Here is a 26,826-nt window from a genome sequence, read left to right as displayed (position 1 = left end):
AATCGTGCTCCTAAGTGTAACCATCATTTTTCTGAAAAGCGCATCATAATCGGTTAAACTATGAACTTTTACATATAGGTTAAACTAAGAACTTTCTTTTTTCTAAGTCGGTTAAAAAGACAATGCAATTTGGGAGAATGAAATATAAAAGACTGATTCCAATAAATGTGTTTTATTTCTAGTACAATAATACTTATTATCAGGAGATTATAAATATAAGAGGGCGCTCAGTCCCTCTGGCCGTGTAGCGTGTACTAACTACATTTTACAATAACAGTAAGCACATTCCCGTGTTTCGTTCAGGCGTCGCCACGGGATTGTACTGAATATACGAAACAAGCGGAAGTGCGAACGAAGAATGTTTCATCGTCCCAGCTGAAAATAAACCAGTTAATGAAATTGTTACTTTGATGCAAAGTATCAACTGCTACCTTTTGGCCGCCATTTCCAAATGCAAAGTTTTTTGTATTTTTATCATCATTTATGTAAAGACGAAATATGATCAGTTAATATAATTAACAAACATCATCAGTAAACGAAACAAAAAAGAAAGCTTTATTTACGTTTAAACGTGTGTCATGTAGTAGCGACGGTGGCACTATTTGGTTTGTCATCTACATGACACTGGCGGACAAAAGGTTTAAAATATAATGAGTAGGTATATTACATGTCGGCGACGTTCCACATCTAATAAAAAGACCTCTTCTCCCTCCCCCTGATGGGCACAAACATGCATTTCTTAAGGTCGTAGTGGTTAGTGTAAATATATTTTTTATTCCTTCATAATATTGATAAACTAATTTTAATCAAACTCGGTAGCTATGGACTTAAACCGTATACCGCGTGGAAAGAGGTATTTGCTCAACAGTTGGCACTTGTAGACTTGTACGAAATATAATTATCAAGATGTTAAAAAATGTAAGTAAAACATTAAAGTAGTAATATGTACATGTATCGCCAATTTAGGATCAGAAGAGATGAGCAGTCGAATTAGAATACGGCAATGTTCAGGTACGTTAGTGAAGTATGAAAGTAGTAAGTGTTGGATAAGTTTTATCAGTGGCGTAGCGTAGTGGGGGCGGCAGGGGCGGCCCGCCCCGGGCGGCACTTTTTAGGGGGCGGCAAATTTTAAACAATAAATAATAAAAATATTTTGTAAATATTTCAACCATTTTATATTTTTTTCGCAACTAGAGATCGGAGAAGAGATCGAAGAAGTGATAGTGGGGATGGAACCTTTAACGAGTGGTCCTACCCCGAGAGGGAACCTTTAGATAGAGTCGACTGTACAAATTTGGACCGAATAAAATGAGCTTACTCTTTAGGCGTAGTCCCGAAATCATGGAAGACGGCCTTGGTCCATCCGATCCCTAAAAAAACCGGCCAAGTGCGAGTCGGACTCGCCCATGAAGGATTCCGTAACAGCAAGTAGATGACATCATAATATAAAAGTTGTAAAATTACTTGGTTTTACATAGTGTTTGTATGAACGACAAAGTTATATTTGCGGTTTTTGAAAATGTTTTATTTCTTAAAAACTAATAATGATATCTGGTTCAAACCATTTTTCGTTGTTAGTTTCTATTGAAATCTACAGCATATATTTATTTTTGTTTTCTCCTTCTCTTATTTTAAAAGTTAGAGGGGGGGGGACACTCATTTTTCCACTTTAGAAGCGTCTAACTTTCAAACGGTTAATTTTGACGAAAATTGGTTTTAAGAACATACATACATACATAACCTCACGCCTGTCTCCCATGGGGGTAGGCGTGAGGTAGGTAGGTTTTAAGAACCTTAATGTCTTTTTTAAAGACCTATCCATAGACACCCATTATGGATATGTTAGCTGAAAAAAATGTTTTTTTGGATCAGTTCCATGTATGGAGTGCCCCCTTTTAATTTTTAAATTTAAGTATTCAATTTTATTCAAAATTCGAATAGCGGTTACCGAAATACATCAACCTTCAAAGTTTCAACTATGTAGGCCCAACAGTTTCGGAAATAAATGGCTGTGACATACGGACGGACGGACGGAAGGACAGACAGACAGACATGACGAATCTATAAGGGTTCCGTTTTTTGCCATTTGGCTACGGAACCCTAAAAAGGCGATAGAACAAATCCGTCCAACTACAGACCGATAGCTATAACTTCCTCTTCTCGAAAATAATGGAATCCATTATTAACTGCCCGCTCTTGCGGTACCTAGAAGATCACCAACTACTCAATGACCGACAATACGGTTTTCGTAAAGGTCGATGGGCTGGGGATCTTCTGGTTTACCTGACACACCGTTGGGCACAGGCGATCGAATCTAAGGGGGAAGCGTTGGTAGTTAGCTTGGACGCGGCGAAAGCCTTCGACCGGGTTTGGCATAAAGCGCTTCTTTCGAAGCTTTCTTCCTAAGGTCTTCCCGAGAAATTGTGCGAATGGGTCTACTGCTTCCTTGCAGACAGAAGCATTAAGGTCGTTGTCGACGGGGTATGCTCCGACTTTCTGTCTGTAAACGCAGGTGTCCCTCAAGGCTGCGTGCTATCACCTACCTTGTTCCTCCTCCATATCAAATGATATGTTGTATATCAGCGGCATTCACTGTTATGCAGATGACAGCACAGGTGATGCCTATTATACCGGCCGCGCTAACATTTCTCGGGAAAACGTCTTGTGTCTGAAATCGAGACTTCTTTGCGGAGAATCTCAGATTGGGGTGAACTTAATTTGTTCCAGTTTAACCATACTAAGACACAGGTCTGCGTGTTTAACCCGGTATTAGAATTGGGATACTTGGCATCAACATTTCGAGCGACGTCCATATCCGTGGCCATCTAGAGGGTAAGGCTAAATTATCCTCGAAAAAGCTTGGTGTGCTCAACAGATCAAGGCAGTATTTGACTCCAGCCCATCGCCTGCTTCTATATAAGGCGCAGGTTCGGCCCCATATGGAATACTAGTCTCATCTGTGGGCGGGGGCACCCCAGTACCAGGTTCATCCTCTGGACCGCGTTCAGCGGCGTGCGAATCGGATTGTTGAGTGGCAGGAAATTTAAAACTGACTTGACACTTTGGCAATGCGTAGAGAGCAACTTCGTTGTACATTATATCGCCTATACCACGGGGAGTGCTCTGATTCATGACTGTTCTCGCCGAAAAGTTCTCTATTATGAATGTATGTAATGTGTAGTATACATTAAATTAAAATACCTAAATAAGGGGGCGGCAAAATTGTCTTCCGCCCCGGGCGGCCGACACTCACGCTACGCCACTGAGTTTTATTAGATGTGGAGCGCCACTGCCGCGTCCCGGCCGCCCGCGACCCGCGCCGCGACATGCGGGACAATGAAACGGTGGCAGTCCCCGCGCGGTGACGTCACAGGTGGCGACGCGCACACTGCTGCTTGGCTCCTGTAGCGCGTGACGTCACGTGCACGCGCCGCGTCGTCTGACGTTACGTTACTTGAATAATCCAAGATGATATTTAGAGAGTACAACTTTGACACAATCTTATCCTACTTTTTGTCATAAATTGTAACATATTAATTAGAATACATAACAATATGCTACCTATGTATTAATATATAAAAATACCTTTGTAACATAAACATTAAAGTTTCCTAAGGAATGGTACCTTCATAACCGTAACGTGTGACTGTACAATGTGATGGCAGCAGCAACATGACGGTACCGGCAGTAGGTGCACACAAGTAAACATGTAACTAAAATATAATAATATTACTTTATTGCCTTCAATAATAAGTGGATTCAACTAGGTGCTTCGACTACAATCTGGATTCGAACGTAGACCTTGCAATCGTATTAATTACTGCCTTTAAAAAAATATAATTTTGTTTAGTTTGAATACAATTATATTGAACCTAGAATAAAATAAGAGTCGCACCAATGCGCTATAACATAATATCATTAAATTTCAGTCAAGTCGGTCGCCTCGGAACAGAGAACGGCGAGGCAATGCAGTAAACATAACGTAACGCGCACGTCGGCGGTAACAACTCTAATCAAAAGGAACTTTCACAATAGAAGGCGCCGCGCACTAGTGCGGCGCGGGCAGCGCGAGGTCGGGGCGCGGGCGCTTGCTGGGGGGCTCGCCGTCCCCCCCCCAGTACGCGTACTCCGGCAGCCACTTCAGCAGCTGCGCGTCGAAGAACTCCTCCAGCCGCTTGGCGTCCTTGTAGATGCTGCTGTCGGCCTGCGGGCAGAGGGCGCTGTAGTAGGGGCGGGCTGCGAGCGTACCGTCGAGTGCCGAGAGTAGCGAGACGTACCGAGTTGTACCGGTAGACGTTCCGGAACAGCAGGCGCACGTCGGCCACGTAGTGCGCTAGCTGCGTGTAGCGCTGCGGGTGGCGCGGCTGCAGGCGGCCGCGGATGGCGTCCAGGCAGGTGGGCGCGGGCCCGTGCGGCTCGCGCAGCGCCAGGCTGGGCTCGTACTGGCAGTACAGCTCCAGCGTGAGCCGCTCCATGAGGCGCCGCTCGCGCTCCGCCTCGCCCGGCGCCAGCTCCGCGAAGTTCACGCACAGCAGGCACTGCCACGTCTCCGTCTCGCTGCAAGCAGGCCGCAGCGCGGTCAGAGCGCGCCCAGCGGGGGCCACACTCCGCAGGACGGGGGATACTCACTCGGGCAGCTTGTCGATGGTGGGGATGTGGCAGTACTGGTGGAACACCTTGGGGCACTTGTCGCAGCACATGAGCTCGCCGCCGTCCATGCAGACGGCGCACCAGTCCTCGTTGGGGTCGCCGGGCGCCGGCTTGGGCTCGTCCGTGGAGGAGTGCACGTGGGGCGCGGGCGAGGGCGCGGGCTCGCCCGCCTCGGCCACCACCTGCACCCCGTTGGAGTCCAGCTTGGCGATGGTGGCCATGAGGTCCTGCACGGACGCGGCGCACACCTTGTCCAGCTCGCCGCCCTGCACACGCCGCGATACAGTGCTCGCGTCTTGTCACACGTCACTTTCAGTTTGTGTACAATCATACAATATGTTCTAGGACCTCAGAATATGACATAGGAAGCCGTATAGTGAATACTCCTCCCGCGGGGGTCGTAAAAGCTGAACAAGCAACTACACAATGGCTAGAGACGGGCAGCAGCGTCTTCTAATAATAGGCTATTTGACAAGATTTAAAAAACTGTTTCATATTACCTAATAGTTACTACAGAACCCATAACCACTCTAACGTCCAGCCGCGCACGGCATCCGAACCGCGCGCGACTCGCAAGTTCGTCGTAACAAAAAACCTATATAGCTACTGAACCGTAATGCCTAGAATAAAGAAAAGAATACCAAAAAAAGATTGAAGAATACTGATTAATCTTAACGATATTTTAAAATCTTTAGTTAATCTTTAAAATACAATAAAACGGGTTAAACATGAAACACAGAAAAAAAACAGAATTATTTCTACCTTTTTAGAATATACGGCACAACTATTGCATATTTTATCAATAAAATATTTTTACAACAAACTACACTCATTACCCTTTCTTTTGATGTATATATGATTATATTCGGTTAACTCTAAGTATTGTAATTAAATCGAAAGAAAACACTACTCGTAATTTTACACATCAAAAAACCTGAGGAACACATTGACATTATTATGGAATCTTCAATGAATTTAGTATATTTCTCTTTGAAAAATGTATTATTTTGCTTATTACGAAATGTATTTCGATATTTTATATACTATTGTAATGCAAAGTATGTAAAATATGTATAAACAAAACTAAAAGTGGCCAACACCAGACCGGCCATTTTTTTCGAAACAACAATCGTTTGAAGTTAAAATTAGACTAGATTTATCAGCTAAAACTGTGATATTTGTACATCATCGTAAAGCACAAATCTTCTAGTTTATTTTGATGTATAACACTTGCAAGATAAATTAAACAAAACTGTAGTATTTACGACATAATTGTTGGAACTCACAAAAACACTTCAAAAACGAGTCAACTAACTTTAAAAATTTATATTTTGTTTGTCAAAGCATATTACAACGCCATGTCTTATTTTTTCGTCGAACAATTTATTCAGCTGTATAGATAATCAGTCAAAACTCACCAAACAAGACCGTATTTTAAACTAGAGGGAGTTAAACAGAACTCGTCACTTTGGATACTCTAGTATCCATGGACGTCAGAGTGGATAAACAAGAGTTATTTTCACATGTGATAAAATTTGGCCTTAAAAATTCGAATTCAAGATTGATTATTTGAATAACCTGCACAAACATTTCTTCGTGCAAGATGGCGCCGCACAAGCAAGTGACGTCACATCCCTATCAACAAGTAAACCAACATCAAGTTTTCATGTTGATAAATGTATTATTCTGCGATTTAAAATTAAATAATAATTGGATTTTATATTAATAATGCCTTTAAAGCAGTTTCCGACGAAAATAAATACCAAAACCAATAACAAGATCATGGCAGGAAATAGGCAGGTTACGTCACAATCGATTCGACCAATCCTGACTGTTTTGTGTCACGTGGTTGGGGTGTCAAAATAACTATTACTAATTAGGGTTTTTTAATTGAATCATTATAAATATTTAAGTTTTTGTTACTCCGTAATGCTTTTTAAGCTCATAATTTACGTATGCAGCTTATAAAACACTTTATTTTTTACACTGTCTAATAGCCCATTAGACGTTGTATATCGCCTGGTAAGCGAGGCCATCGGATAGAGAGCGCGGGACTCACGTTGAGGCTGGGGCTGGGCGTCTTGGGGTTGGTGGACGTGACGGCGGCGGCCGGGGCCCGCGCGCGGCCCAGCGTGATCTTGTAGTCCGCCGCGCCCTCCTGCGGGATGTGCCACTTGGGCGCCGCCGCGGGGTACGCGGGGGGCGCGGGCGCGGGGGACGGGGTGCGCGGCCCACCACTACGCCGGCCCGCGCCGGGCCCCACGCCGGGCCCCACCCCCGGCCCCGCGCCCGCTCCCGCTCCGTAGCCCGCCACAGAGTACGCGCCCATGACTGTGGATAGATACGTAACACCTCATAAATACGTACTTATAGAGCGGGGCAATATTTCGGTCAGTTCTTATGTGTGGAGTGTTCATTTTGGATTGTTTATCTTCCAAAAGTGAAGGTTTAACTCGTCCCCCGGAGCACGCGTCGAGCGACCGTATCGAGTGGTGAGAAAGTATGGCAGTACTCACTCTGCTGGTAGGTGTGCATGGCGAACTGCGCATGCGCGGGGTGTTGTCCGTGCTGTGCGTGCTGTGCATGCTGTGCGTGCGGCGCGTGCTGCAGCATGGCGTGCTGCGGCTGGCGCGCGCTGCGCCCGGTCTGCGCGTTGAGCAGGCCGCGCAGGTTCATCTCGTTCATGCCTGCACAGACGGGCGGTGAGTGCGGGCGGCGCCACGTGCCGCGGCCAGCGAGGCAGGACAGTACGCACCGTGCAGATGGTGGGGGTGCGTGGTGGAGGTGACGTGCGGGTGGCGCAGCGGCGTGCTGCGCGCGCGCAGCCCGTGCTGCTGCAGCGGCAGGAACCCGCCGCCGGGGCCCGCGCCGGGGCCCACGCCCGGGCCTGCGCCGCCGGGGCCCGCGCCGCCGCCCTGCACGTACGACTGAACCAAACATTACACCGCCACTCTACGATACCGTCGCGTTACAATACGACATGTTTAAACACATTACATATTTCATGCACACGGCCAATGTACAGATATAACAAGCAGATACATTATGAAATAGATACAACATGTGCTGATCCGCTGCTGCGAACGACGTTACTTACACGTCTCTATTCCGATATTATGCCTCGGGACATAATGTTATCTAGTGTATCTAGACTAATAAACATTACAACATTGAAATAACCACTTTTTACTTCATGCTTATGAAAATATATACGAAACATACACCAACAAATATTTTTTTACAATTTTTGTCTGTCTGTTTGTTTTGGCTAATCTCTGAAATGGAGAGACTCAATTGGGCGGAACTTATTGACATAGTACGTATCGGTTGACGGTTGGTTTGATCGGGGACATGACAGGGCTGCATGCAGATATCTACGAGACACTACTGGATGCGACAACACCGAACGACGACTGACCTGGTAGCGAGCCAAAGTCTGAGACATGGAACAACACGCACCGTACATGTAGTACACAGTACACAGTACAGGAATCGGATATTTGAATGTCAGTCAGTGGACTAGTACCGGACACAGTACCTGGTGCATGGCCACGTGTTGCAGCGCCACCACGGCGGAGTGCGGGGGCGCGGGGGGCGCGGCGGGCGCGGGCGGGTGGTAGGGCCCGTGCGCGGGGGGCGCGGGCGGGGGCGCGGCGGGCGGCGTGGCGGGCGCGCCGTCCAGCTTGCCGTCGACGACGATGGCGCCCAGCGAGCCCAGCACCTTGCACAGCTCGGGCAGCTTGTCCAGCGCCAGCGCGATGCGCACGGGGATCTCGGGGTTGGGGATGTCGGCGCGCCGGCTCTTGATGCGCTGCAGGTGCGCGGTGACGGCGCGCTTGGCGTGCAGCACGGCGGTGTCGGAGCCGGCGGCGACGGTGTGGCCCACGAAGGCCACGCAGTGGTCGGTGATGGCGGCCAGCTGCTCCAGCGCGTCCTTCTTCTCGCTCAGCGTGCGCTGCTTGCCGTCGCACACCTCGTTCAGCCGCAGCACCAGCTGCTTGCCGCGCGTGTTGATGGCGTTGGTCAGCCTGCCGGGGCGAGGGAGTATTACGTGTACATACATACACAGTTCATATAAAGCAATAATACTCACTAAACCTAGACTCCATACAAAAGGCATACAAATGAGTAGATATACCCAGTACAGTGCACATCATGGCGAACATGACATTAAATTGATCACACTCCATTAAAAATAACATTTAGTACATAAATAATCTTTAAATCCAATACATGGTACTAAAGTGGTGAGAAATAAATCTACCTCGATATAACTGGAGCAATGAACAACCGAGCTCAACCTGAGTTTGACACTGAGTTTACAGAATGTATGTAAAGCGAAGGTACTGACTTGACGACGGTCTGCGTGATCTCGTGCACGAGCGCCTTCTTCTTGTCGGCGATGAGCTGCTGGCGGTCGCGGATGACCTTCATGGCGGAGCCCAGCAGCACGCGCTTGTAGCTCACCTCCGACAGCAGCGCCGAGATCTGCGCACGTGCCTGCAACAGTCCGCGCTGTAATGGCGGGTCGGGCCGGGGCGGGGGCGGGCTGCCTGCCGTACGTACCTGCGCCGCCATCTCCGTGCTGAACTGGTACTTGTGGTCGCGGTGGTGCTGCAGCTGGCAGTCGCGGCACGTCAGCCGGTCGCACGTCTCGCAGAACAGCGTCAGCCGCTCCTGGACAGCGCGACACGACACGTGAGCCGACACCACACGACACGACACTACACCACACGCAGTACACTACACCACACACCTGCACGTGCTCGCTGCAGAACATGTCGTGGTCGCTGCGCGCGCCGCCCTGCGCCGCCTGCAGCTCGGCCAGCGCCTCGTCCCGCGACTTGATGGTGTGCTCCTTGGTGATCTTCAGCCTGCAAGCAAGCAGCAGCCGTGAGTGGGCGCGGCGCGGGGCGCGGGGCTGGGGGCGCGGGGGCGCGGGCCGTACCTCTGGTGCGCGTGCACGCAGTTGTCGCAGATGAACTCGGCGCAGTCCACGCAGTAGCTGGTGGCGGGCTCCGTGTCCTCGCAGCTGTTGCACTGCTGCTCGCCGCCCGCGCCTGCAAGCCATGCCACTCACAAGTAATCAAACAAACAATTTCGCCGACATCTTGTATATTACTTACATTGTATTCAGTCATGTGTAAAGTATAATGTTTATAATAGCATTTTTATCTAACTTCTCTAAGAAGAAACACTTAATTATCGTGTTCATAAAGAATCGTAACTTTTTATTTCCCGCCTACACTCTTAGTGCCACATTCAGTAATAACTACTTTGAGGAAATATACAAAATACGTGGTTTTCTCAAATCTTCTCTTCTAAGATGACTCACTGACCCAAGTTACAGCGCAATCTAAACTTGATGTTATTGAGATTGCTACAACTAATGGTGTACCGGTGTGTGATTGCTATAAAAACCAATAACAAACAACAGGAACTTGTCGACTGTCGCGAGATCACATTAAACAAAGATAGGAATGTTTATAATACATATAATGATACTAACCATTAGAGCCGGCTTGCTCCAGTGCCATTTTCTCAAGTACGAAACGTTGGTCGATCATGTTCGCCACCTGACATTGCAGGCGACACGCGGGACACGTAATGGTCACACGCTCGGCTCCTGCACACAACGTTAGTAATGTATTGGTAATGCAATTGAAATAACGCCAGCATCGAGGTGACATGTTAGTTTGCAGTCTTACCTAAGAAATCTCTGGAACTGGCTTGCTTCTCTTCTAGCTTGGCTCTGATACATGGTTCACAGGCAGAGTGCAGGCACTCCATGAGCTTGGGCGTGCCTTCCGCGAGAGTGAGCACCGTGTGGCACAGCACGCAGCGCGTGTCGGCGGGCGGCGCGCGCGACGCGCTGGGCGACGCCAGCGAGTCCGCCGCCCCGGCTTTGCCGGTCTCGGCCGCCTCGCCCAGCGCGCCCGCGTCGCCGCCGTCTGCCGCGTCGGGGCAGCTGGGGGCGCCGCCATCAGGTGTGCTACTCACCTATTGTGTTTTGATATTTCAATAACCAATTAACATAAGTTGGTATGTTGCATTGCAATAAATGTTATTTATATTTGTCCAGTCTACACACCAATTTTATAGGGCTGCAACTTTTTTATATACAGGGTGTCCCTGAAGTCGACGTCCAACAGGCACCAGATGATCGGCAAAGTTCCAAATGTTATCAGAAAAATATAAAAAAAAATCTAAGTCCTACAGTTTTTAAATTACAGTGACTTATGTGTTATCCACGAAACAGTACACCCTGTGCCAGTCTTTTGACTCTTGTTGCTACAAATCTTTATTTTTTCGTCTGCAGTCTTCCTTACATTATCCTGAATAGTGCTCCAGTAATATGGAATCATAAATTCTTAGCCAACTGCTTTAGATTGGAAAACATTGTAAGTTTTAGAGGAACCAAATACTCTGAATAAAATTTTCATCTTACTTTAAGTGACTGTACCTACTGAATAAATTATGTATGGCGCTAGTAGTGGCAAATTTCATCAAAGTTGGCGCATTTAATAAGGATTATAAAATGGTATAGCACTTTGCAAATTATTTCTTAAATTCGACACAAAAAAAGATTTTTCAACGAAACTCCGTTTCGATGAATTTATTTGAGTTTACTAAAAATTCTTCTAGTGTACTCAAATCATACGTTATAACCTCATATGCACTAGACAGCACTTTGCACGCTATTTATTATCATCATGTTGAAAATCAGCGAGGATCTCTTGTCAAACAATATTGTCTGTTTACCCGTGATTTCGCTTGCAGCATTCGTCAGCAATATTATCGCTAGACGAACTGGTGTTGTCCATCTCGAGCCGTCGTACTCGGGCTTCGGCATTTTAGCTGAGCACTGGCTTTTTTGCGCCGTGTTGATTATTTTTTTTTTTATTATTTTTTGCTTTACCTCAATTCCTTGTAACGGTGCAAATAACTCTTTCTCGACAAACTAAAGAATATTTGATGCTTCATCCCGCATTTGATCACAAGGCATGAACACGTAACTTAATCGGAGGATTCACCCATTTCTTTTTTTTTTTTTTTTGGGGATATGACGAGTAATTGTGCGTAAGGGCTCATGTACACCATACCACTACCGCGTCGATATGCTGTATACATGACGCTTTGATAATGTGTTTGATGCACTATGAACATCATATTTCAATCATTCAATATTATTTAGTGAAACATGATACACAACATCAGTTCCTCTAGTAAGTCTAGTAATATTGCCGACGAAAGCTGCAAGCGAAATCATGAGTAGACAGACAATGTTGTTTGACAAGAGATCCTCGCTGATTTTCAACATGATGATAACAAATCGCGTGCAAAGTGTTGTCTAGTGCATAAGAGGTTGTAACGTATGATTTGAGTACACTAGAAGAAATATTAGTAAGTTTAAATAAATTCATCGAAACGGAGTTTCGTTGAAAAATCTTTTTTTGTGTCGAATTTAAGAAATAATTTGCAAAGTGCTATACCATTTTATAATCGTTATTAAATGCGCCAACTTTGGTGAAATTTGCCACCACTAGCGCCATACATAATTTATTCAGTAGAGTCACTTAAAGTAAGGTGAAAATTTTATTCAGAGTATTTGGTTTCTCTAAAACTTACAATGTTTTCCAATCTAAAGCAGTTGGCTAAGAATTTATGATTCCATATTACTGGAGCACTATTCAGGATAATGTAAGGAAGACTGCAGACGAAAAAATAAAGATTTGTAGCAACAAGAGTCAAAAGACTGGAAAAGGGTGTACTTTTTCGTGGATAACACATAAGTCACTGTAATTTAAAAACTGTAGGACTTAGATTTTTTTTTATATTTTTCTGATAACAGTTGGAACCTTGCTGATCATCTAGTGCCCGTTGGACGTCGATTTCAGGGACACCCTGTATATTTACTGATAATTTTTTTAAGCAATCGAATCGTGTCCTAGTGTCCATGGGACCACCTGTGAGGTATACCCTTTCAAACAAAAAAAAAAAAAATTATTCAAATCTATCCAGGCAATTGATTACAGAACAAAAGAGTTTTTAGAGCAAGAAAACTAATTAATAGACCATCTGCTGTCTGTACGGAAAGTATAGTAATGATTAGGGCTTAGGTTGAGGCTGTCCCCATATACTTTGCCTAGACTAAAGAATAAATTGCATTGTCAAAGATTTTCATCACCAGAAGAAGCTGTGGATGCCATTTTGGAGACCCCACTACTGGATGGAATGGTTGCTTCAACGATTGGTTCCATCGTTCCATCATGGAAATGTATCAAATCAAAAAGCAATTTCATTAAGGCATACACATCCTGCTGGGTCGGTCAGTTCTGGTTTTGACACAAACTAATAGCATATTTGTGACCTCTTATTGTAATCTATTTGTTCATAAATTATGCTTGGTAACTGACTCGGGGTTCTTTTGGGCATTCTCTTTTATTTATTTTTATCAGTGAAACTATTTCTTAAATTGGTTCATTACTTCCGGAGATTACCCCTTACTTACAAACAAATGTCCCCTCTTTATAATATGGGTATAGACAAGATTTTATTAATATTAACTAGATATTTGATTTATTGATTACTTTCCAAATGTATAGAGAATATTATACCTCATGTTTTTCAAGCAAGTAAGCAATACTTACACATATTTATTAAATGTAACTTACACGATTTGAACTGCTGTCAAATCTATCTGATAGGGCTGAGCCGATTACCATAAGCCTGGCATATTCAATTAATACAGATAAAAACATTGCCGAAAAATCATATTATAATAGGTACAGGTGCATTTCGAAGTGATATGTAAAAAAGCTTACATTGAGCGAGGCTGCAGGCGGCGCGCTGCCGTCTGTAATTTCTTCCGGGACCTCCTCTTTGATGGAGACGCCGAGCAGGGGGCCCAGGTCCATCAAGGCCCGTTCGATCTCGTCCCCACACGCCTGAAAGTTTACGTTTTCCATTCGATGGCCTTAGCACTCGTCACTCATTTCACAAGAACTTCGACATGTTCACAGGTGTACTTTGTTGCACTTTCACTCGTCTCACTCGGGAGACTGGCACGTAGACATAGCTAATTGACCACTTCGATTTCGAGATGCTGCCGCATTCACATACTCATGTGTCAAAACAAATTGCATGGATTATGTGTTTCAAGATGTTTTAATTTTTTATAGAAGGCTTGACTCCTAATTATTTTTTCTTTAGTTATTAAGTTTAACAACACAAAAATTATGTATCTAAATTTTTATCATACATCCGCACGACAAAACGACAAGCGCGACAACCAACCACAGACATCAATCAAAACCACAAACAAACAAAATGAAAACCACAGATTAAAACCGAACTTTACCAAGATTCAAAGATAGTGAGCAAAACGTAAACTGAGAATTGGGTAGTATCCTCAGTCAAAAATAAATGATTACCACTTTTCAATACAATAAAATATTCATAAATAATCACACTCTCATTCATAAATTAGATGAACTACTTAATTTTCGATATCTCAGTCTACGGCAAAGACTACTCTAGTATACTGGCTAGTCTACGGAGAGTTCTCTGCAAAGAGATAATAAGTATAGTTCTCTGTCTACAAGCAAAAGCATGGTAAAAGCAAAGAGTTTCATCCATAAATATACTAAACTTCAACGTCCTTGCTTAACACGACAGTAAACATGCTAATATTAAAATATCAACATTTTCAGTCAGTACCGAATATCGTAAGTTGACGTGGTTTTTACCTTGGCAAACCAACATTGTGCAACGTTGACAGTTGACATGTCATGACACATTTACGTGACAGATAGTGACAACACGTCGAAAATGGCTGACTCTGGCCCGAGTAAAACCGATATTGAAGCAATTTTCCAAAGATTACGTTCGATTCCTTCGAATAAAGTACGTATATTTTATAGCTGTGGTACAATAGAATCGACGTGGAGTTACAATAATATGTGTTGTGGTGTACAGGTATGTTTCGACTGCAACGCAAAGAACCCTACGTGGTCGTCGGTGACGTACGGGGTGTTCATCTGCCTCGACTGCTCGGCGGTGCACCGCAGCCTCGGCGTGCACCTCACGTTCGTGCGCTCTACACAGCTCGACACTAACTGGACATGGAAACAGCTCCGAAACATGCAGCTTGGCGGGAATGTGAATGCTGTATGTTGTTTTGTTTCCTATTTGAATTGGATTTGAACCTTACTACCTCTACCAACTAAATTTTATTTAAGTGATTGTTGTTGCGAGTATTACTTAAGGGTACTAACTAACCATATAATTGTTATAAAAGATATGATTACAATTATGACCTTTAAAATATAAGATTTAAGTATGTGTAAAAAAATCTCTGCTTTTTGATATGATTTCCTTGAATATTTAATCATATCACGTTATGGTTTGACCCATGTTTTAGACCCAGTTTTTCCGCACACATGGGCTCTCCACAGAAGATGCTCGACAGAAGTACAGTTCCCGTGTGGCACAGATGTACCGTGACAAGCTGAGTGCCATGTCTGAACAAGCTATGAAGACATATGGGACCAAGGTTAGTTGGAAACCAACTGCTACTGGCCTGAACCACACAACAAATAGTGGAACAGATATGTTTGTAAATATGTGTTAACTAAAATTCTTAAAATATTGTGATCAAATGGTAAGCCAGAAATTGGCTTTTTATTTCTATATAAAGACTCAAAACAGAGCAGAAGTATTTTACGTTACAAGATTTTGTGCTGTTCTAAAAATTGCCTCTGCACTGTAAATGCTTAGTAAATGATTTCTTTACAAATAGATTTCTATTATATTTATTAAGTCTAAAGGGATGTCCCTTCGTGCAGGTTTATGGCCATTGACCAACCATTGATATAGTCATTCTCTGCAAGATAATAATTATTTACAATTTATTGAATTTAGCTCAGTTTATTATTGACAGCATATATATCAGGTGATAAAATAGCTAATTTGTAGAATTTGACATCTTTTTAATGGTTTTATGTATTTTTTATATTCGCAGTAAATATATACTCCACATTAAGTTCTGGTTCTATCAGTAATTTATTCTATTGCAGGTTTGGGTAAGTAATTAAATATAACAATTACATAGTATACTGTATCAAAACATTTTCATTGTAATTGGAGGACTTGCTACTTTGCAATGGTTGCAGATATATGTTTTATATGGGTGTTAATGATGATGGTGTGGGCTGTCTGAAGCGCTGTAACTGCAGTCTATGCCGGTGGCCAGTGCTACAAGTAGCTGCTAATGATAACTGTAATATGTAAGCTGTGTGGATAATAAAGGTAATATGTTTCCTACAGCTGCACCTGGAGCCTGCGCCGGCTGAGCCTAAGGAGTGTAAGGAGCCCGAGGTAGACTGGTTTGCAGAGCACGGCGAGAGTGCCGCCCCCACTAACACTAGCGAGCTTGTCCCCACTGCACAGGTAACACTGACACAGCCTGTCATCTACTCCATTGTCGAGAGCACAGCTGTTAGCATTCGTGATATTGAGTAACATTAATGTGACACTCTTAGGTATGCTGAAGCATAGTGACAGGTTGACTAGCACACATGTTCAGTGCGCGGGTATGTTCATACAGCTTGTGTCCTCTGCGTGGCTTGCTTTAATTATTTCCTTGAATATTCCAGAGTTTTTATAAATGCATGCCATTTTTTGGACAGATCACTGGTTAGTCATGTAAAGACATTAGTTGAACAGTTTCCATGTGTGTGTGAATTGTTTGGACTTAACATAATATGGTGTGAGTGTTACATTATACATATTATGTACATACCAATTGTATTTTATATTATATTATTTAAACACTTGAAAATAAAATTGAATGAATGTTGCAGCTGTACGGAGGCGCGGGCGCGGGCGAGCTGAGTAACCAAGCGCGACTGTGGGCCCCGGCGGGGTCGGCGGCGGGGGCCGCGGGGGCCGCGCAGCCCGCGCGCAAGGGACTCGCCAAGCGGAGTGGGGTCAGTACTCACTCTCTTTTCTCTGATTGAAGTATCATTTTCACGATATAGTAATAGTTAAAAAACTGTATAAGTGAAATAATGAAAATGGTGTTGGTATAGTTGGGTGCGCGTAAAGGCGGACTGGGTGCTACCAAGGTAGCCGCGAACTTCGAGGACATCGAGCGCGAGGCCATCATGGCGGAGAAGCTGAAGGCGGAGGCGGCCGCCAGCGGCGCCAGCGGGGGCGCGGGCGCGGGCGGGGGCGCCACGCTGGAGAGCGTGGAGCAGGAGGTGGCGTCGCTGCGCCTGGCCTACCGCGCCCCCGCCGCGCGCCCCCACGCCGACCGCCTCGGCATCGCCAGCGCCACCGCCGCCACGCGCGGGTGAGTACACGCCCACGTCTACTCGCACTACTTACGTAGCGGACGCCAACTACTCTCTGCGACTCGCTGAGAAAGAAACCATGTTCAATAAACTGCATCTGCCATGTTACGAGTGGTCTGAATAAAAGAAAGGTCCCGTAAAACAATCTTAGTTATTCACCAAAATTTATTTTATTACCTTCAAAGTACATTCCGGAATGATACACTTCTACCAATGCAGAATGCAATCGTCAAAATATTATTATAAACGCCACCTAGAACCGCCATTACATGTACATCATTATGTCGCTTTAAGTATAGGAAGTATGCAGAGGTATATAGTATAGTACATGCGTGACGTTACAGCGGAGTGTCTCACTCGGCCACGTCGGACATGACGGTCATAGAGCAGGAGGACGCGCCCAGTGCGCGTGCGCAGCTCGATGACATCGACGACTTCACATCCTCCTTCACCATGATCAGGTACACTACTGACTTTTATGTTGAATATTTCATTGTTGTTCAGATAATGTATCCTAATATAAACACGAGTTTTGCGGTTGTTTTCTCCCCCGCCTACTACTGCCCACGAGATACCACATGCTCAGGGCTCCATGATCGCTAGCGCTGTGAACTTGTATGGTTATATATGAAGACACTCGTCATCATGTAACTGTAGCGTAATGTTGTCATCACATTAAGATATTTCTGTTCAGAAACGAGCCATACGGCAACAGTCGCAACTTGGACAAACTATTCGGTGACAGCGACCGCAAGTGTTCCTCGTATGACAACCTCGGCGGGGGCGGAGTCACGCGCATCTCTCCCGAGCCGTCCCGGCCCGTGCACACCATGTTCGGGGGCGCCGCCCCCAGCACCGCGGGCCCCGACGGGGGCGCCGCCCCTGCCGCCTCCCGCAGCCGGCCGCGCCGCGCGGAGCCCGAGGACGACTCCGCTGTCAAGAAGTTCGGCTCCGCCAAGGCCATCAGCTCCGCACAGTTCTTTGGAGAGCAGGTCTGTCTCTTCTATGCAATACGCATTCTATTTACTACATAAAGTGAGTCTTTTATTTAGATTTGTGATAAAAAAATAGATTCAAATGATACAAATATTTCTGAGGATGGAGTAATGAACGTTTTCCTTCGTTAGAAGTATTCAGAATGACAATAAAGATGTTAGCGATCGATGAATTAACGACGTGTCGTTGCAGGACTCCCGCTGGGAGCGCGACTCCAACCTGTCGCGGTTCCAGGGCAGCAACAGCATCTCGTCCGCCGAGTACTTCGGGGGCGAGGGCGCGGGCGCGGGGGCGCGGGGCGCGCGCGCCTTCAGCGTGGGCGCGCCCGACCTGGACGACGTGCGCGAGTCGGTCCGCGCGGGCGTGACGCGCGTGGCGGGCCGCCTGTCGTCGCTGGCCAACGGCGTCGTGTCCTCCATACAGGAGCGCTACGGATACTGACTCCGCTGTTTCTACTGCACCGCCACTTGCCGACCGCATCATTATGGAAATATCATTACGATGTCAAATATGTTTTCATTTCAAGACAATAAGTAGAAACATTCTATATGATATAACATTCTCCTCTCCCCGACGCCATTAGCGCCAGTTTTATATAATATACGAAGTAAGGCAATGTATTGTATGCCGACAGTAAACGGAACCTTGTGTCTGGGGCAATTGTAGCAACTTTCTAATGTAGGTAATAAATTAATTTGTATAATTATGCGCGTTTACTGTAAATCAAACGCTAAATGCGCATTAGTAAATAAGTGTGTGACAGTGAGAGTGGAGTGCACACGAGGGGGGGGGGGGGTCCAGTGTAAATATTGTATGATATAGTATGTATGTATGTATGTAGCAGCGCCCCGAGCCGTGTCCGCCAGTTCCCAGTGTACAACAAGTCCGCGAGTATTGCACGCGACATACGGACCAGTACCGGTGTATACTAGCGACATCACGCGACGCCGCGCGTCTAGCTCTCGGTACTCCATGTGTACCTTCTGAAACAATCGTATTTATTACATAACTATTGCAAATTGGGAACTATCTTCGAGGAAACTGTACGTCTATAACATCTGCATTGACAAACTTGTATATTTTCATCCTGACTTTGTATATGTATACTTATTCCTACCTATTCTCTTCATTGCACTTTGAAACATTGTTCAAGCTATAGTGATAGGTATACAGGCTCCTGGGGGACACCCGCTAGGGAGGCTATTTCTTTAGACAATCACTGCCGTTGCTAAAGCTACTAACAATGTTGATGTAACACTGTGTGACATTTCATTTGCTGTAAATGTAAAAGACTACTATTTAATAGGTTTTATAAATTGTATCGGGTGTCGGGTGTCGGGTGTTAGGCCACGCAAACAAAACTACATCAAATGTGTAACGCAAAGAAAATAATGTAGATACATACATAGCTAGACTGTAGACGCGTGTATAATGTTACTGTAACCAGTTGTCGATTGTAAATGTTGAATCTTAATCATCAATCAACATTTTTTATATTTCAATACAAAAGAAAACCGAGTTCCCTGCACTGTTTTGATACAGACATGTCCCGCGTCGCTACTCGCTATACAGCGCCACCTACCGCTGCATTCCAGCCTGAAGTATATCAGTCCCTGTGGCCGCCGGCCCGCACTGCGCTGTGACGGTGTGCCACAACGGAGCATTTATCATTTATTTATTTTTATGTAAAATAATTGACAGTAGATATTTTTATTTTTATAATAATTTGCTAAGTAGTTGTTGCGAGGAGGGAGCCGGTCCCCGCGACGGCTCGTAGTATATCCGATGTGTCGGTCGACATCAATGTATGGCCACAGCCGAGTGTAACCGAGGCCACTGCTCGTCCGCATGTTCTCTGAACATTTGTATAGTAATAACATTTTCAATTTAGATAATAATTATTGATATAAATATACATTATATTTGCTATTATTGCTGTCTTATTTTATTAACCAACCAACCACCTTCATTCCCATTGCCACGTTCGTGCTACTTGGCAGAAAGTTTGTGTCGGAAAATGGCTTCAGTGCACGCATCTTGCAAGTAGTAGGTACGTGTGGCGAGTGTGACCACTACTCACTGACGTTCTGACGCACGTGTGGACTGCGGTGTTTGATATGTTTATAAAACCTTTATGTGGAATATTTTCCTTAGCTATGGACTATGCATAACATACAAGGCTTATTTAGCTAAAAAGTCTTATAACAGGATACGAAAGGAGGGCTGTAGAAGTAATAATAAAAGAAACAGTATTCTTTAGCCAAATTATAATATACAATCATAAGGCACACTCAGCTAAACTTTTTTGCAACAATGCACACATTCTCCGGGGACACGGTAACCGGCACGTAGAAGCACAGTCTAGCATCGAACCCCAGCTCCCGCAGGCGGAGCACGCGCAGCCAGTCCAGCAACTGCTTGGCGCGCCGCCCCACCGCCTCGCGGGACTCCTGCGGCAGTATCACACGCTCCGCCTCCTTCACTGCTGCAGGCTCGGTCTCCTCTCGTACTGCAGGCTCGCCGCCGTCCCCGGCGTGGTCGGGCTTGTTGCGCGCGTCTCGGCTGCGGCCGTCGCCACACGTCGCCCACGACACGATGCCCAGCATCACGTTGAATTCCTCACCAGTTATACCCAGCTCCTACAAACATTTTCATCATACAATTTACAATTTTGTGTTATCCTATGTTGTGTGTGCTTGCACTTTCTCATGGAATCTGTATGCCTGATAGGTCATTGTGTTGTATATCTTAACATCAAAAAAAAGGTGGCTAAAGATTGTAAGTAGGGGTAATGTAGGAAGGTAGGGGGGTATAGTGTAATGTGCCCCTTGCCACGGTACCTGCAGGGGCCCGGGCGCGAGGAAGGCGGCCAGCTCGCAGCGGTGGTGGCAGCACGTCGCCAGCAGCACCCCGCGGCGCCGCGGGCCCGCGCCTGCCTCCGCAGTCACGCAGCGCAGCGCATAGTCTGACAGACACACGCAGATATAATATAGCCCGCACTGGTAGTCGCGTACAAAATGGCGAAGGAATGTGTAGTAACTAGTGACGCGTACCGGTGGCGACGCCGCACAGGTGCTTGGCCAGCGCCAGCAGCGCGGGCGCGGCCGCCACGTCGTCGAGGCGCGCCAGGGCCACGTGGCGCAGGTCGGCCCGCAGGCGGCGCGCGGCGCGCAGTTTGTTGTCGCGCTTGTGGCGCAGCGCCGCGCGGTCCAGCAGCACCACGGCGCCGCCCTGCGAGCCCCACGCCTGCCACGCGTAGTACGACATGTGCCCTGCACAAACATGATTATTGACAATTTACTCTTTTATTCTCTAATCTAAATCATGACTTGCATCTATTGAGTGCAATGAGCACTCAAATAGCAGTTAGATGACGTTACCTTTCCCAGCTCCCAGTTCCACGTAGCATGTGCCGGCGCCGACGAGTCCCTCCTCCTCCGCCAGGTGCAGCAGGGCGGACACTTGCCGCAGATGTCTGCGTGAGCTCTCAGTGCGATCGCTCTCCGAGAACTCTTCGACTATCGTTTTGTGGATTGGATGTTCAGGGAATGTTGTTATGTTGCCCTCCACATGCTCTGCACAAGAATAATTCATTCCATACCCCATGACACAGCTGACAAGCTTCCAAATTTGAAACAGATAATGTCATAAGCAGAAATTAGTGACTTGAATCACACATCACACAAAATTTTAGTTATGTTGTGTTCACCATATGTTTGTTAGTTCATAATTAATGTTTTATTATAAAGGTATATACATTTTCGTATCTAACAGTTATTGTATATTTGCATACACAATGTAATTTTGTTTCATAGTATTATAAATAAAAACATAGCAATGAATTGTCAAGGTAGAAATCAATTTAATGCTTACTGTCATACAAATAGTTAATTTTGTCAATGACTTGCATGATTGTCTCGCGAGATAGCTGCGCAAGTGGCTTGCGGACACATGTTTCTCCTTCAGTGGGCGCATTGATATTTGGCACAATATAAGGAGGTTGTTCTCTAGCGCGCGCATTGCAGATAGAAAGGTGCTTCTCCAGTTTACTGACATACACTGTGCTGAAACACAGTGGTGTTCACATATTGTTACTGTTTTCACAATGCACCTCTGCTTCAATTCGCCCTGGGACTCATCGGCCAGATACTTACTGTTTGGGGTCATTTGGGCATGGTATTCGTCTATCGTCCTAAAATGAATGATAATTATTTAATGTCAATAACTAAACTACTACTTAAAGTCACCAAGATAAACACATAATACTTATACAAGAGTAAGGCAAGGTTTCTGTATTGTACCTGACACTCAGACCCAGGCGGTTGAGGTTCGTGCTCTCCGCAGTACTGCCGGCCTGGCCGCACAGTCATACGGCAGAGTCTCTTCTTCCTCACCACAAAATACTGACATTGGCCTTGCGTAATACACTCCATAGGTACTCTATTACTCAGGGTGAAATGTTTAGTGGATGAAATTTCACTTTTTTGTGAAAGTGTGTACATAAGTATTAAAGTGTGTACATAAGCACACTATAATACAATAAAAAATGTTAAAGGTGTAGGAAAGACATGAAGTAAAAATCTTTATCTGGTAGCTTCATTGTTAAAAAAACATCGACTAAAATTACATGAATGTGGAGTTTTTTAGTACTGCGCGCGACAATCAAATTAACTTAAAAAAGCACAACAGAATCACACGACACACGAACATCAGGGTGAGCTGACAAGTAAGATGACAGAAACTGAAAAAGACTAGACATAACGTGTCAAAGACGTCATTCTAATTTAAAAAATGTGATCGTCTATGGAAACAGTGAACTTGTGTTTTGTTGTTAAGATTAATACAGTGCAGTGATAATTACGCTAAATTTTGTTAATGACTATGATTATTAGAAAATCATTAATTCATAATTAATTTTATAGCTAAACCAAAGACTACACAATGCATATATTGTGTATTGCCGACATAGAATTTTTATTTTTAACTATGGTCATTGTGATGATTTAGACGTCAACAACATTTTAGGTTAGGCGTCGCATCATTGGGTTAGTTTTGGTTTTCTTTCACGTATTATGTAGTGCTGGTGGTGCAATATGAGTTCCCCTAGTAGAGACAATGAGGAACCGTCGTCGAGCACTACGACAATGGAGACAGACCTCGCCGCAAGTGGAGATGCAGCGGTCGCCCGGCCGCCCGCCAAGCGCAGAATCTCCAGCACAGTCATTGAGATTTCCGACACGGATAGTGATGATTCGGACGTGTGCGCCGTCAACTCTTACCAGGCTTCTGCTGATGAAGTTAAGAGGATCCGAGGAGGTAAGTGCTCGTACTTTCAATGAAAATATTTTGCGCGGGAAAATTGAATTTTGAGTAGGAAATCTCATTATAATGTATTGTTTATAGTTGGCTATTCCCCTTCGTCTGTTTGGTGTTTAAACAATACAAGTTTGGAATAAGACCCAGTCATGGATGTTGTGTTTTAAACAAATAAAAGCCCCTTGAACATGTACCCACTGTGCTAAATATTTCTGTTGATGACTAGCATTGGGTAGACTTGTGGTTTATAATGAGATAGCTGACTCACATGTCATAGATATTGCAAAATGTTATGTCATGGTATAAAGCATATAAATTATTATCTATTTCCATTTTTCAGAAGACTATTCTTCATCCTCGTCATCGTCAGAATATAGTTCTGACTCTGAAACCTCTTGGGAGGATGACTCAATTGTAGTAGATTACAAAAACAATGCGAAACCACTCAAAGCACAGCTCAACCCTCGCGCCAACAGGATGGATAACCCATTGTTCAACCCCAAGATTAAGGTAATCATGAAACATGCTTGTCATCATTATATTCTAAGTATTAAATATAATTTTATATTAATCATTTTTATGTCTCCCATGGGGCTAGGTAAAGACAATGGAATGCAAATTGCTTTGAATGTTACATACCTCTTGAAAACAAACCACTAACAAAATATTTGTGTTTCCCTCCAGTCACAAGAACTGCTAGACAGACTACAAACACATTGGAAACAATTAAAAGATTTAGACACCCCTGAGGTGAAACTCACCTGTGAGCCGTTCAGGCTGTGTCTGCTGCATGACTTCCTGGCCAATCCGGAGATGATTAACAACATAGTGGATGATATGAACACATTGGACTGGTCACGGAAAAAAATGGATCTCTATGAGTTCCACCAGACTGCCGACCTGGCCAGCCTTACCTGGCAGAGAAGTATTAGAGGCATATATGAGCTGCTGAAGACTGAGGTCATGAGCTGGGTAAGTATGAGACAAGTCAGTAAATAGAAGTATACAGCTAATAGTATACAGCAAGTGATGGTTTCATGCGGTGCAGGTGGCGGCGGCCACCGGGCTGCGTCTGGAGTCCGTGTCGGCGTCGTGCTCGCTGTACGGGCCCGGGGACCATCTGCTGGTGCATGACGACCTGCTGGCCGACCGCCGCGTCGCCTTCATCCTATACCTGGCGCCCTGGGCCCCACCCCGCCCCCCTACAGTCGACCATCGGCCCTTGGAGAACGGCTCCGGAGACCACGCCGCGGTAAGCATGAACGCGTATTTAACTTGGCAATCGTTTTACACTGTATTATTAGCTGGTGCATGTTGGACGCGATGCAATACTCGTTTGGACTATGCAGGGCCGATCCGCGGAGTGTGGTGGGTGGGCCCCCGACACGGGCGGGGCCGCAGAGTGGGGTGGCTGGGCCCCGGACATGGGCGGGGCGCTGCAGCTGCTGGCGCGGGACGCCGCGGGCCGGCCGCAGCGCGTGGTGCGCTCCATCACCCCGCGGAACAACACGCTCGCCTTCTTCAAGGTCGGCGCCGACTCCTTCCACCAGGTGAGTGCCGCGTGACTGACCAATTGCTCGGCGCTGACTGGCCGGCGGCCGCTGACTGACAGTCCGCTGTGCAGGTGGAGGAGGTGCTGTCCCTGGAGCTTCCGCGGCTGTCCATCAATGGCTGGTTCCACGGGCCTGCGCCGGAGCCCGAGCTCGACGCGGAGCCCCAGGACCGCGACGACACTGACACCACACTCGAGTTACAGCGACCACACAATGATATTGTACGTATAGTTTGCCCTTCTTTTACTAGGCCTAGGCTTTTATCCGTATTGGAAATGCATCATCATTATATATTTTTATGTAGTGGTAGCTCGGTCGTGACGGATTCGGAACCTACAAATGGCAAAGTACAAAGAAATTTTTTCTAAGATTATTCAGTTTTTGAAGGAAAACATCATGAGGAAACCTGGCTTATAATTTCTAATTATAAGTTTATAATCGCCAACCCGCATTGAGCAAGCGTGGTGATTAATGCTCAAACCTTCTTCATGCATGCGTTGACGAGGTGATGAGGTTATTTTTTTAATCGAGTGTATGTGGCAGGTGGTGCTGAGTCAGTGGGTGACGGCCCAGTACCTGTCCCCGCGCGTGCGCCTGCAGGTCCAGGCGCAGATGGAGCGACACAGCGAGGTCAGCCTGCAAGACCTGCTGCAGCCGGGGACGCTGGCAGACCTCATGCGGGCCCTCGGCGACCCCGGTGGGTGCTCTACATCACTATACAATAATAATACTAAGATTTACGATTTACGTTTATAAAATAAATCATATTGCAAGATGCGACCAGAGAGACAATACAATCCTGAGTGACTTATACCTAATGTGAAGGCCACTCGGGTGTGGGTGGACGTGTGTGTAGTGGAAAAGTAACGCTAGTGTGCTTACAGAGCTACCGTGGGAGCTGGCGGGCCCCGCCGACCGGTGCCACTACATGCGCGTGCCGGGCTCCTGGGCCGCCGGGGCGCCGGGCGCGACCGCCTGGGTGCCAGGCGAGGCCCCCGGGTCGCCGGGCGCGGGCCCCGTGCGCGCGGCGCTGGGCCTGCTGGGCAGCGCGGCCTTCGTGCGCATGCTGGCCGACTGCACGGACCTGGCGCTGACGGGCTGGCGCGGCCTGGAGCTGCAGCGCTGGGCGCCCGGGGACTACGCCCTGCTGCCGCCGCGCGCCGAGTACCGCGCGCCCCGCCTGGAGGCGCGCCTCATGCTGCTGCCGGCGCGCGCGCCGGGCGGCGCCGGCGGCACGCGCGTGTACGTGGCGCCCGAGGACGCGGGCGACGAGGCGGAGGCCGAGGCGGGCGAGGGCGGCGAGGCGGACGGCGCGCTGGTGTCGGTGGAGCCCACGCACAACGCGCTGTCGCTGGTGTACTGCGACGCGGGCGCCGCGGCCTTCACCAAGTACCTGACGCGGCTGGCGCCGGCGCCCGAACCTTTCTATGTGTTCACGTGCACCTACGTCGAGTGACAGCGCGCCCCCGCCCGCGGCCGCGGCCGCAGCCGGGCGCGCCCCCGCCCCTACGCCCGCGCCCACGCGCGCCCCCGCCCCGGCCCCCACTGGGCACAGTGGCGCTGAACGAACGTGCTCGTAGACTGAGCACGAGGACTGTACGACGACTGTGTATTATTACCACTCGCTACCAGTACTACATTTTATGTTTACGTATTGTCTATATTCACATTATTCCTTGTGTATTTTAAAATATAAGAACAACTATATAAATATGGAACTGTCCTCGCGGTACGGGCACTACACTGCACTACATGTACTATGTACTAGTACGACAACATAGTAGTTATCAACATCGAGTTAATATCGAATGTAAATATTATTAAATACTTTTTGTTATCAAATTGAATCGACTATTGTACGGCAGGGAGCAGAGAAATATTGCAACATTATTTATTTTCGTACAAAATTTTATTGAAACTTTCCATGGCGAAGCACAGGTGCCGCTAGGAGTATA

The 26,826-nt window shown here is 46.3% G+C and overlaps 4 protein-coding genes across 6 annotated transcripts; 2 read left to right on the top strand and 2 right to left on the bottom strand.

Annotated features, from left to right (window-relative positions):
* Positions 1 to 156: 156 nt before the first annotated feature.
* LOC118271257 (E3 ubiquitin-protein ligase TRIM33) lies at positions 157 to 13,972 on the bottom strand. 2 transcript variants are annotated; one of them, XM_035587262.2, is made up of 15 exons: positions 13,476 to 13,972; positions 10,359 to 10,650; positions 10,160 to 10,276; positions 9,599 to 9,710; positions 9,407 to 9,524; positions 9,217 to 9,327; positions 9,002 to 9,150; positions 8,189 to 8,678; positions 8,069 to 8,086; positions 7,406 to 7,577; positions 7,167 to 7,337; positions 6,710 to 6,981; positions 4,630 to 4,916; positions 4,278 to 4,557; positions 157 to 4,204 (listed from the first exon to the last, which is right to left on the bottom strand). In XM_035587262.2, the coding sequence occupies exons 1-15, from the start codon at positions 13,617 to 13,619 to the stop codon at positions 4,049 to 4,051; spliced, it is 2,889 nt and encodes a 962-aa protein (XP_035443155.2). In that variant the 5' UTR covers positions 13,620 to 13,972; the 3' UTR covers positions 157 to 4,048. The 2 variants fall into 2 exon arrangements, with proteins under 2 accessions (XP_035443155.2, XP_035443156.2); XM_035587263.2 differs by lacking the exon at positions 8,069 to 8,086 and having other exon boundaries at positions 13,476 to 13,971.
* Positions 13,973 to 14,398: 426 nt separating this feature from the next.
* LOC118271031 (ADP-ribosylation factor GTPase-activating protein 2) lies at positions 14,399 to 19,934 on the top strand. Its single transcript, XM_035586900.2, has 9 exons — positions 14,399 to 14,556; positions 14,629 to 14,820; positions 15,074 to 15,205; positions 15,979 to 16,101; positions 16,515 to 16,640; positions 16,743 to 17,005; positions 17,351 to 17,467; positions 17,701 to 17,998; positions 18,195 to 19,934. Exons 1-9 carry the CDS (start codon positions 14,482 to 14,484, stop codon positions 18,441 to 18,443), a joined length of 1,575 nt encoding a protein of 524 aa, XP_035442793.2. The 5' UTR covers positions 14,399 to 14,481; the 3' UTR covers positions 18,444 to 19,934.
* Positions 19,935 to 20,252: 318 nt separating this feature from the next.
* Positions 20,253 to 22,750, bottom strand: LOC118271132 (tRNA:m(4)X modification enzyme TRM13 homolog). Of its 2 annotated transcripts, none has more exons than XM_050695778.1 (7): positions 22,304 to 22,750; positions 22,157 to 22,194; positions 21,876 to 22,066; positions 21,383 to 21,623; positions 21,056 to 21,274; positions 20,843 to 20,967; positions 20,253 to 20,641 (listed from the first exon to the last, which is right to left on the bottom strand). In XM_050695778.1, the coding sequence occupies exons 2-7, from the start codon at positions 22,167 to 22,169 to the stop codon at positions 20,294 to 20,296; spliced, it is 1,137 nt and encodes a 378-aa protein (XP_050551735.1). In that variant the 5' UTR covers positions 22,170 to 22,194; positions 22,304 to 22,750; the 3' UTR covers positions 20,253 to 20,293. The 2 variants fall into 2 exon arrangements, with proteins under 2 accessions (XP_050551735.1, XP_035442967.2); XM_035587074.2 differs by having other exon boundaries at positions 21,383 to 21,577; positions 22,304 to 22,748.
* A 227-nt stretch (positions 22,751 to 22,977) lies between these two features.
* LOC118271131 (prolyl 3-hydroxylase sudestada1) lies at positions 22,978 to 26,579 on the top strand. The gene is made up of 8 exons (XM_035587073.2): positions 22,978 to 23,318; positions 23,659 to 23,828; positions 24,003 to 24,290; positions 24,367 to 24,570; positions 24,668 to 24,868; positions 24,943 to 25,092; positions 25,415 to 25,568; positions 25,756 to 26,579. The coding sequence occupies exons 1-8, from the start codon at positions 23,096 to 23,098 to the stop codon at positions 26,325 to 26,327; spliced, it is 1,962 nt and encodes a 653-aa protein (XP_035442966.2). The 5' UTR covers positions 22,978 to 23,095; the 3' UTR covers positions 26,328 to 26,579.
* Positions 26,580 to 26,826: the final 247 nt, after the last annotated feature.

The sequence above is a fragment of the Spodoptera frugiperda genome, chromosome 9 (assembly GCF_023101765.2).
Source record: "Spodoptera frugiperda isolate SF20-4 chromosome 9, AGI-APGP_CSIRO_Sfru_2.0, whole genome shotgun sequence".
Taxonomy (NCBI): Eukaryota; Metazoa; Arthropoda; class Insecta; order Lepidoptera; family Noctuidae; genus Spodoptera; species Spodoptera frugiperda.
This window is presented reverse-complemented; position numbering and strand designations above follow the sequence as displayed.